General features: G+C 36.8%; 1 protein-coding gene across 1 annotated transcript in view; it reads left to right on the top strand.

Moving 5' to 3' along the window:
- The window catches only part of CPED1 (cadherin like and PC-esterase domain containing 1), a 315,288-nt gene extending 306,551 nt beyond the window's left edge, over positions 1 to 8,737 (top strand). Inside the window, exon 23 of the mRNA XM_003261250.4 lies at positions 6,730 to 8,737. Coding sequence (XP_003261298.2) covers positions 6,730 to 6,942 — 213 coding nt within the window. The 3' untranslated portion in view covers positions 6,943 to 8,737. The remainder of the gene's footprint in view (positions 1 to 6,729) is intronic.
- The last annotated feature ends 3,556 nt before the right edge of the window (positions 8,738 to 12,293 follow it).

Consider the following 12,293-nt stretch of genomic DNA (forward strand, 5'->3'; position numbering starts at 1 on the left):
TAGATTTTCTTTCAGGGTTTTCATGGTTTTAGGTCTTACATTTAAATATTTAATCCATCTTGAGTTAATTCTTGTATAAGGTGTAAGGAAGGGGTCCAGTTTCAGTTTTCTGCATGTGGCTAGCCAGTTTTCCCAACACCATTTATGAAATAGGGAATCCTTTCCCCATTGCTTGTTTTTGTCAGGTTTGTCAAAGATCAGATGGTTTGGAGTCAGGTAGTGTGATGCCTCCAGCTTTGTTCTTTTTGCTTAGGATTGTCTTGGCCATACGGGCTCCTTTTGGTTTCATATGAAATTTAAAGTAGTTTTTTCTAATTCTGTGAAGAAAGTCAATGGTAGCTTGATGGGAATAGCATTGAATCTATAAATCACTTTGGGCAATATGGCCACTTTCACAATATTGATTCTTCCTATCCATAAGCATGGAATGTTTTTCCATTTGTTTATGTCCTCTCTTATTTCCTTGGGCAGTGATTTGTAGTTCTCCTTGAAGAGGTCCTACACATCCCTTGTAAGCTGTATTCCTAGGTATTTTATTCTCTTTGTAGCAATTGTGAATGGGATTTCACTCATGATTTAGCACTCTGTCTATAATTGGTGTATAGGAATGCTTGTGATTTTTGCACATTGATTTTGTATCCTGAGATTTTGCTGAAGTTGCTTATCAGCTCAAGGAGTTTTTGGGCTGAGATGATGGGGTTTTCTAAATATACAATCATGTCATCTGCAAACAGAGACAATTTGACTTCCTCTTTTCGTATCTGAATACGCTTTATTTCTTTCTCTTGCCTGATTGCCCTGGCCAGAACTTCCAATACTATGATGAATAAGAGTGGTGAGAGAGGGCATGTTTGTCTTGTGCCGGTTTTCAAAGGGAATGCTTCTAGCTTTTGCCCATTCAGTATGATATTGGCTGTGGGTTTGTCATAAATAGCTCTTATTATTTTGAGATACATTCCATCAATGCCTAGTTTATTCAGTGTTTTTAGCATGAAGGGGTGTTGAATTTTATCAAAGGCCTTTTCTGCATCTATTGAGATAATCATGTGGTTTTTGTCATTGGTTCTGTTTAGGTGATGGATTACATTTATTGATTTGCATATGTTGAACCCACCTTGCATCCCAGGGATGAAGCCGACTTGATCATGGTGGATAAGCTGTTTAATATGCTGCTGTATTTTGTTTGCCAGTATTTTATTGAGTATTTTCACATCGATGCTCATCAGGGATATTGGCCTGAAATTTTCTTTGTTGTTGTTGTGTCTCTGCGAGGTTTTGATATCAGGATGATGCTGGCCTCATAAAATGAATTAGGGAGGGGTCCCTCTTTTTCTATTGTTTGCAATAGTTTCAGAAGGAATGGTACCAGCTCTTCTTTGTACCTCTGGTAGAATTCGGCTGTGAATCCATCTGGTCCTGGGCTTTTTTTTTTTTTTTTTTGGTTGGTAGGCTATTAATTACTGCCTCAGTTTCAGAACTTGTTATCGGTCTATTCGACTTCTTCCTGGTTTAGTCTTGGGAGGGTATATGTGTCCAGGAATTTATCCATTTCTTCTAGATTTTATAGTTTATTTGCATAGAGGTGTTTATGGTATTCTCTGATGGTAGTTTGTATTTCTGTGGAATTAGTGGTGATATCCCCTTTATCATTTTTTATTGTGTCTATTTGATTCTTCTCTCTTTTCTTCTTTATTAGTCTGGCTAGAGGTCTATCAATTTTGCTAATTTTTTCAAAAAACCAGCTCCTGGATTCACTGATTTTTTGAAGGGTTTTTCATGTCTCTATCTCCTTCAGTTCTGCTCTGATCTTAGTTATTTCTTGTCTTCTGCTAGCTTTTGAATTTGTTTGCTCTTGCTTCTCTAGTTCTTTTAATTGTGACATTAGGATGTCAATTTTAGATATTCCCTGCTTTCTCATGTGGGCATTTAGTGCTATACATTTCCCTCTAAACACTGCTTTAGCTGTGACCTAGAGATTCTAGTATGTTGTGTCTTTGTTCCCATTGGTTTCAAAGAACTTATTTATTTCTGCCTTAATTTTGTTATTTACCCAGGAGTCATTCAGGAGCAGGTTGTTCAGTTTCCATGTAGTTGTACAATTTTGAGTTAGCTTCTTAATCCTGAGTTCTAATTTGATTGCACTGTGGTCTGAGAGACTGTTTGTTATGATTTCTATTCTTTTGCATTTGCTGAGGAGTGTTTTATTTCCAATTATGTGGTCAATTTTAGAATAAGTGCTATGTATAAGTGCTATGTGCTGATAAGAAAAAATGTATATTCTGTTGATTTCGGGTGGAGAGTTCTGTGGATGTCTGTTAGGTCCACATGGTCCAGAGCTGAGTTCAAGTCCTGAATATCCTTGTTAATTTTCTGTCTCATTGAGCTGTCTAATATTGACAGTGGGGTGTTAAAGTCTCCCACTATTATTGTGTGGGAATTAAGTCTCTTTGCAGGTCTCTAAGAACTTGCTTTATGAATCTGTGTGTTCCTGTATTGGGTGCATATATATTTAGGATAGTTAGCTCTTCTTCTTGCATTGATCCTTTACCATTATGTAATGTCCTTCTTTCTTTATCTCTTTTGATCTTTGTTAGCTTAAAGTCTGTTTTATCAGAGACTAGGATTGCAACTCCTGGTGTTTTGTGTTTTTTTTTCTTTCCATTTGTTTGGTAAATATTCCTCCATCCCTTTATTTTGAGCCTATGTGTGTCTTTGCATGTGAGATGGGTCTTCTGAATACAGCACACCAATGGGTCTTGACTATCCAATTTGCCAGTCTGTGCCTTTTAATTGGGGGCATTTAGCCCACTTATATTTAAGGTTAATATTGTTATGTGTGAATTTGATCCTGTCATTATGATGCTAGCTAGTTATTTTGCCCATTAGTTGATGCAGTTGCTGCATAGTGTCAATGGTCTTTACATTTTGTTATGTTTTTGCAGTGCCTGGTACTGGTTTTTCCTTTCCACATTTAGTGCTTCCTTCAGGAGTTCTTGTAAGGCAGGCCTGGTGGTGACAAAATCCCTCAGCATTTGCTTGTCTATAAAGGATTTTATTTCTCCTTCACTTATGAAGCTTAGTTTGGCTATGAAATTCTGGTTTTCTTTAAGAATATTGAATATTGCCCCCACTCTCTTCTGGCTTGCAGGGCTTTTGTGGAGAGATCCACTGTTAGCCTGATGCTTCCCTTGTGGGAAACCTGACCTTTCTCTCTGGCTGCATTTTTTCCTTCATTTCAACCTTGGCAAATCTGACAATTACGTGTCTTGGGGTTGCTCTTCTTGAAGAGTATCTCTGTGGTGTTCTCTGTATTTCTTGAATTTGAATGTTGGCCTGCCTTGCTAGGTTGGGGAAGTTCTCCTGGATAATATCCTTGAGAGTGTTTTCCAAGTTGGTTCCATTCTCTCCATCACTTTTAGGTACACCAGTCAAACGTAGGCTGGTCTTTTCACATAGTCCCATATTTCTTGGAGGCTTTGTTCATTCCTTTTCTTTTCTTTTCTTTTCATTCTTTTTTCTCTAATCTTGTCTTCATGCTTTATTTCATTAAGTTGATCTTCAATCTCTGATATCCTTTCTTCTGCTTGATCGATTCGGTTATTGATACCTGTGTATGCTTCACGAAGTTCTCATGCTGTGTTTTTCAGCTCCATCAGATCATTCATGTTCTACTCTAAACTCATTTTGTTTAGCAGTTCCTGTAACTTTTTATCAAGGTTCTTAACTTCTTTGCATTCAGTTAGAACGTGCTCCTTTAGCTTGGAGGAGTTTGTCATTACCCACCTTCTGAAGCCTACTTCTGTCAATTTGTCAAACTGATTCTCCATCCAGTTTTGTTCCCTTGCTGGCGAGGAGTTGTGATCGTTTGGAGGAGAAGAGGCATTCTGGTTTTTGGAATTTTCAGGCTTTTTGTGCTGGTTTTTCCTCATCTTCGTGGATTTATCTACCTTTAGTATTTGATGTTGGTGACCTTCGGATGGGGTTTTTATGTGGGCGTCCTTTTTGTTGATGTTGATGCTATTGCTTTCTGTTCGTTAGTTTTCCTTCTAACAGTCAGGCCGCTCTTCTGCAGGTCTGCTGGAGTTTGCTGGAGGTCCACTCCAGTCTCTGTTTGCCTGCGTATCACCACCAGAGGCTGCAGAACAGCAAAGATTGCTGCCTGCTCATTCCTCTGGAAGCTTCGTCCCAGAGGGGCACCTGCCAGATGCCAGCCGGAGCTCTCCTTTATGAGGTGTCTGTCGACCCCTGCTGGAAAATGTCTCCCAGTCAGGAGGCATGGGGGTCAGGAACCCACTTGAGGAGGCAGTCTGTCCCTTAGCAGAGCTCTAGTGCTGTGCTGGGAAATCCTCTGTTCTCTTCAGAGCCAGCAAGCAGGAACATTTAAGTCTGCTGAAGCTGCACCCACAGCCAGCCCTTCCCCCACGTGCTCTGTCCCAGGGAGATGAGAGTTTTATCCATAAGCCCCTGACTGGGGCTGCTGCCTTTCTTTCAGAGATGCCCTGCCCAGAGAGGAGGAATCTAGAGAAGCAGACTGGCACTGTGGTGGGTTCTGCATCCAGTTCGAGATTCCCAGCGGTTTTCTTTACACTGTGAGGGGAAAACTGCCTACTGAAGCCTCAGTAATGGTAGACACCCCTACCCCCACCAAGCTCGAGTGTCCCAGGTCGACTTCAGACTGCAGTGTTGGCAGCGAGAATTTCAAGCCAGTGGATCTTAGCTTGTTGGGCTCCATGGGGTGGGATCCATTGAGCAAGACCACTCAGCTCTCTGGCTTCAGCCCCGTTTCCAAGGGAGTGAACAGTTCTGTCTTGCTGGTGTTCCAGGCATCACTGGGGTATGAAAAATAACCTCCTGCAGCTAGCTCAGTGTCTGGCCAAATGGCTGCCCCATTTTGTGATTGAAACCCAGGGCCCTGGTGGCGTAGGCACCCAAGAGAATCTCCTGGTCTTCGGGTTGCAAGACTGGGGGAAAAGCATAGTATCTGGGCTAGATAGCACCATCCCTCATGGCACAGTCTCTCATGGCTTCCCTTGGCTAGGGGAGGGAGTTCCCCAACCCCTTGTGCTTCCTTGGTGAGGCGACACCTCACCCTGATTCTGCTCGCCTTCCATGGGCTGCACCTAATGTCTAACCAGTCCCAGTGAGATGAACCGGGTACCTCAGTTGGAAATGCAGAAATCACCCACCTTCTGCCTTGTTCTCACTGTGAGCTGCAGACTGGAGCTGTTCCTATTGGGCCATCTTGCCAGCCCCCCATTTGTTATTCATTTATAAAGACATCCAAAACATCCTTACCAGTACTTTTTCTCCTTCTCTTCCTCTCTTTTTCTACTTCCCAACCTTTTCCCCAATCTCTCTCTTGGTCCCCCTGTTGCTCTCTAGTGCTAACAATCTGAGTTTGATAACTCAGTAATTAAAGCTGATAATTATATGATTTCACTAGGACAACATTTGTAATATGTACAAGTAGACTACAAATGTAGCCTCTTTGTTTGGATGTGTCTGTATATATCTTCATAAAGTAACTGTGAATGAAATCACAAGAAATGAACAATATATTTAGGGAGGGAATTTAGTAGCTTGGGGTGAGGAACAGAAATAGGAAATAAACTTTTTATTATGTACCCTTTTATAACTTATGAATGATGCTTCTTAAAACCGCTGTTCTCTGTGGTGGGCAGATCTATGCAAACCTACCCCCAAAAGTTCAGGAAGCTGAGAGGCTGAAGAAAGAGGCCAACAAGTCAATTTTCTAAGAAAGAAACATTTAAAAGGGACTTACAAACGGAAGCCATGTCTGTGTCTCAGGTGGCAGCAAAACAAGATGGTGGATCCCTGCACCATTATAACCCTAGACCCAGGGCTTATATGCCATTGGAAAAGGGTGATTCAGAGGGATGTGTAGGAAGATTGAAGTATGATAACATCAACGTTGTTTTGACCTAAGGGCAGGATTTACCATAACTGTACTCTTACACAAGGAACAATAGATAAACTGGAAATCTTACAGACCTTCCTGGGACTGGGGTTAATCAGAAGTCAACATGGCACATTAGCATCCAAGATGGAGTTACTTTAGCCTCTTAAGCAAAAAAAAAAAAAAAAAAAAAAAAAAAAAAAAAAGTCTAAAACTAAATCTACATATATATCTCCAAATATACAAAGTTATTAGTTTAATAGTGCATAGGCAGCTCCCCGGATTCTATAACTTACTAAGTGCCAAGAGCAATAAAACCACTAAAAGTAACAGTTAGCTTATAAGTCTGCAATGGAAAAAATTTTTTTCTCTTCTCTGAAAATAGTTTTACTTGCCATTTTATAGAAGAGTGCCATGACACGTTTAGGGTACCATGTTTGAATCAGTGGCCCGGCAAAGGCACACCAGTGCCTTTCCTATTGTGGTACTATGTCAAACTGCATGTTAGTGTGCCTGGCCTGAAAACATACACACACACACACACACACAAGATTGGCAGATAAATCATCTGAGACTGTTCCTTAGTTGCATTGGGGGCAGCTGCAATGAGGTAAGAAAAGTGACAAAGTTGAATTTTAACCTTGGTCTTTTTTGAAGCATAAGTTACAGCCATTCCTGGTTATGTAAGTCATATTCATGCCCTTTTGGCAACATCTGTATGGCAGAGATGCATGTTCAAGTTTGAGAGTTAGTTATGCAGGGATCGGATATTCTTGATCTTGCCTCACAGTTTTCTTGATCTTCATTTACAGGTAGTGAAATCAAAGTTATCCAAAGAATATAACTTTATTAAAATGAAAAGATCAAGAAATCATATCTTGGGAAGATATTTCAGCAATCAAAGCAAACTACAACAAGGCACTGTAACAAATGTTCGATCGCCATATCATGTCAGAGGTCCAATAAATCAGGTTTGTTCTGAAATCCTTCTCAGCAGGATGTGTGCAAATAAAAGGACTATGTAGGCTCCCTGCAGGAGAGATGAATCTGGAGCTGGAGACAAGCTACTCACCTGGACAATGGTCTAGGAGCCAAGCGCTACGCATTGCACACATTTGGGATTGACCACACACACTTGTGCACACCAGCACATGCATGCACACCAGTACACACACAGTTAAATAATGATAACACTTCTTACAGCTTTATGAATTCAAGATGTGACCTTGAACACCAATCCATTTCACAGTGAAAGATATACCTAGAAAAACATTACTTGAAGCATAGTTATTAACCAGAACCACTGTGGGCCAGGTATGGCATTGTGATAATAAAGAGAAATATAGACACTTAAATTATGTGAAAAAAAGGATAATGCTCTTTCATCTTGTCTTACCATCTCAATAGGTACATCAATATTGAAAAGGAGAAAAACCAATTACATTCCACTGGCAAGTAGAGGTTGTGCTTGCATTCTTTACCAGGAGAAAATGTGGTGTTTATGATGGCTTAGGCTTTGTGAATCTAATGCTTATGAAAAACATTTCTTCCTATACTTTTAAAATTTTATTACTGAAAGGAAAAGAACAGGAATGTTCCACAATGGAATTTGAAGAGATTCTGTGAGAGAGATATAAAGTGAAATATTTTATAGTTAAATCACCAATATATTTAACTTTACACTTCTTGTGTTTTTCATAAACATTCCCTCTTGTCCTATCTGTGCACTTGGACAGGTAACTGCAGTCTGAATTAATGAAATACATAATTTTAAAGTAAGTAACAAAATGTACTTCCTCATGTATTACTTTACTATGTTTCATTGATGATATTACTTAAATCTTGTGTTTGCCATTACAGCCCTACGTAACTTAAAATTACAGTTATATTTTATGTAAATATTTTGCAAAGGACTATGCATTCTCAAATGTATAGGTGCGTTTTCCCATCAAGCATTTGCATATGTCCACAAATAGTATTATGTTACTAGTATCTATATTTTGATTTTCCTGAGCAACTGTATCAAATCCAAATTTAGAGTAGACATAAAATTATTATTTTAATTAAAACTGTGGCATACATATACATACCTAATTATAGTAGTGAGAACTATCTCTTCTATCTCTTTAGGTTCAAAATGGTGAATTTCTTTATTATACAAATGCTTTGTTGTGAGATAACATCACATAGTTACAATGGATTTTAGAGGTTTGTCTTTTTTGGGTGGGGTGGGAAGCTGAGAGGGTTAATTCAATACATGGCTGAAATTACCAAATGTATAAATACCTCAATTTCACTACCATACAGGAAAAAACACTTATTTTGATTGATCAGTTCTTTTGTATGAATATCCACCTTCTTTAAATACTCTATTTTTATATGTATTTTTATATGAAGATAAACATGAATTTATATTTAACTGTCTTAAATTATATTTACATAAATGCAAATATCACTTGATATAAAACAATACAAATCTGCATCTTACAGCTGATAACTTTTTTAGAAGAATTATACAGAATTAACTTCAAAATAAAAGACTTTTCTAATATACACTTAAATGCAAACATGATTTTTAAGTTTTCAGTGATTTTTTTAATGACATAAAATGTTACCAATGTCTTCAGCCTCTCCATCATGTTTTAACATACTGTATACTCTATAGCAGTATTACAGTCAGTATTTCTTATAATTTTCTTTAGACCTAACCATTATCACCTGACTGAGGTTACTCTGGTATTTATCTTTTCACTGCTGAAATAATAATGGATTTTAGAAACAATTGTAATAATAGCATTAATAAATGTCTTACTAGTAATAGTCTGTGTTTGTAGAGTATCTTTTATTTTCTTTTTTACTGAAGATGTACAACTATGCAAATAGTGACCACTTGGCAGGGATATTATCATGTGGATTCAAGTATTATAGCATGGTTAAACAGGATTAACTATATAGTTCCTTCTAAGCCTAATATTCTTTAAGTTTATGATCAGATGAACTTCCCGCTGTGCAATGAACAAAATGTATGAAGATAATGTATTGTACTGAAAACTTTTTAAAAATAATAATAATGACACTTAAATGCTAGGAATCATTTTAATTGCTCCTTAACTGAAACTGCATTTTATTTTACCTAAGTGTATGTGTATGTGTATGTGTATACATATCCATGTGCACATGTTTTTGTACATATTTAGCAAGTTCTTAATTTCAATGGGAAAAAATGGGAGTAGACATTTTAACATATTTTTAGGTGTAAAAGTTACAGGAAATGTATTATTTTGGTAAGAATTTATTAGAATCCAATCCAAACTAAACTAAAGAAAACATTTATAACATTAAAAGTCAACAATAACTGCATAAACATTTCCAAGCATCACTGTTGATCTTGTGTGTGGGTGGGCGTGCGCGCGCGCGTGTGTGTGTGTGTTTAAAGGCACAGTGTACTATTTGCCAACCACCCAAGTAGGCAGATGAGATCCTGCACAGACATGAAAAAGAAGGGCTCACATTTGCCTGCTGGTTGGGTTTACATTTGGGTCATTCAATCATCCTTGTGTTATTTGCCCATGTGCCTAGAAGTCTTCTCTACAGAGCAGTGGTTCCTACTTAAGAATGTGTTGGAAGAAATTACTGATTTTTGAGATAGAAATATTTCCCATGATGCTTATGGAGAAAAAAAAACTAATACTATTCTCCATTTGAAATGCCTTTTAGTTTCCTTTCACTGAACAATTCCAAGAAGAAATATAGAAACGGCTGAAAATTATGTAACCAAATAGGAGTTATTTCAAAGCTATAATGCTTTGGCAGAGCAGGGAGGGGTATCTAATATAGTGGTGATATTAAGACCCTAGATAGTTAATCAGGGTTAGGATCTTATTAAGTATTTTCCCAAGGGCTCCTCCATGTAAGTAAATGCTGAAACAATCGTCTTTATCTAAAATTTATCTGAATTTTTATCTTATAAAAATCCCCCAAATTCACCAAGACCAGTGGCTATTAATGTATTTAAAATGAACAAAAATGACTGAGTAAGCTCATATAAACTGATAACTTCAAAAATACATGTTCAAGCACAAAATGATAGCAGAGCAGATTCCACCATTTTGAGTGGATCAAGGAATAATTACTCTCCAAATGCACTGTAGTTTTTTTTTTAATGTGTACTTAAAGTTGAAATGATTTTTATTGCTCTTGGAAACTAAGGCATTTTAATAGATCACTTCAGCCTAAGGCGATGAACCAGAAGTTGTCGGGAACCCCCAAAGACCTACTAAAAACAACAGGATATTGCCACACCTACAAACAAGATTTTGTATTTGGCACAACTTCCAAGGTTTCATACTGTCAAAAAGCCTTTTATCATGTTTTTATTGCTGCAGTAACTGCTATTATCAACTTCCATATTTCTTTTATGATTCATTCACTTGATGTAGGAGGATGTAGAACTCATTTTTTTCTAATTCATATAGACCATGCAGTCCTCCTAAAATGGTATTCCATTTGTTTTCTTTATGCTTGCTGAAATGTAAAGAATCTGTTTTATGGCCCTATTAAATGTCAGATCACTATGCTTTAACACACTAGATACATAATCAAATATTAGAGTGAAAACTTATCAAGAGTATTTAAATTGTGTAAGTCTATTTGAAAGGCAAATAAAAATAATTACTTAAAACCGACTAATAGTAGGGGAAAAATAAAAACCGTCACTTTTAGAGAAAACACTATAAAAGGATTCCTACAGTGTAATACTATTTAGGTAGCTTAGGTTTTGGATTTGATTTATGTTGCATGGTATTTTCTCCCAAGTCTGTAGCATTCTCTGCAGAGGACTTTTTAAAATTTTGTTTTTCAAAGACTTTTTTTCTAGCCCTTTTTGTAATATATCTGGGAAAAATATTCCATTGTAGATTAGGTTATGAGTAGACATTTAATATCTCTAACCAAGGTGTCTTCTTAAGGTGATTTATGTGTAGCATCCCATGATTCATTTTATCATATAAAATAAAAAATATACTTTTTATAATATGAAAGAGTAATTCCTACGAAATCCATTAAAATGTTTAGATATGTTTTAAAAGCAAAATATTTACAATTGATTATTGGTACATAAGAATTCAGAAGTAATATGGTTTCATAAATACAAAATGTATTCAATTGATTCTCAACTCTGTAGTGACTTATGGTTGGCTGGTAAATGCAGCTATTTGATGTAGCTTTTAGGGCTATGCTACACAGTTTAATGATGATGATATGCGATTTATTTATATATTTTGTTCAACTGTATTTCCACTTTCTTTTTTATAATAAAACCTGTCCAAAATATGCAGATTGAAACCTCAGTGTACGCCATCCAGGTAAACATTTTAATTTTCTTTCCAGTCTCAAATTTTTATTTGGTCTATAATTGGTATGCTTTTAAAATTAAATCATAAATTTGAATATTAGAAAAAAATTTAAGGACACTAAAATGAAACAAATGTACGTTGTAACTTGTAATATAACCATGTATCCACTAATCTCCATTTAGATATAAGAGGTTGTTTGGTTTCCAGTAGATATTTTTTACGTTAATAGCTGGATATCTGGGGTTCAGAATTCTCGTGTCCCTTTTCAATAAATACACGGAAATAAGAGTGCAAAATACCAACACTGAATGCAGTGCAGCCAAGGATAGTCCATGAGGTACATCATAGTCTGTGCAGGATTGAAAGGAAGCTACAGCATAGGCCTTCACACCAGGAGAAGCTCTTCTTCATTGGGTTTGGGGATGGACACATATGAGCACCTTCTAGCTACCTTTGACAGCTCTTGGACATCTCTTCAACCTCTTTTTAGTGTAAATCACATTGGAGGGTCCAATTTCCAAAGAAAAAGCAAATAATAATTTTAAGTCTTTAGTGGACCAAAAATTATAACCTAGATTAACCAAATAGCAAGTGAATGTGACTCTAATGATATTTTCTGAGTTAAAATCAGGAAAAATAGAAAATGTGCTCTAATCATCAATATAGTGTATCCTCAAGAACTTGAAATAGAAACCCATTTTTTACTAAATTGATTTTTTTCACTGAAGGGCTCACTCATCTGCTGTGATCATTCCTGCTTGTCCTTACCTTTGCCTTTGAAATGGAACTTATGCAGTATTTTTCTGTGTGCATTTAATATGTAATACAAGATACATTTTAAAGCTTACATTTTTATGTTCTCCCTCTTGCCTTAATTACATGTAACATGAAGCTTATGTTTTAGTGGGCATGGGCTCTCCAGTTTTACAGTATCATAAAAAGAGTTTATGAGCCTTTTGTTAAAAATCAGTGCCTATGTCATTGGCAGGGCATGGAATTGTTTGCAACTACTTCTTCTACTT

This window comes from Nomascus leucogenys, chromosome 13 (genome assembly GCF_006542625.1).
Source record: "Nomascus leucogenys isolate Asia chromosome 13, Asia_NLE_v1, whole genome shotgun sequence".
In the NCBI taxonomy this organism is placed as follows: domain Eukaryota; kingdom Metazoa; phylum Chordata; class Mammalia; order Primates; family Hylobatidae; genus Nomascus; species Nomascus leucogenys.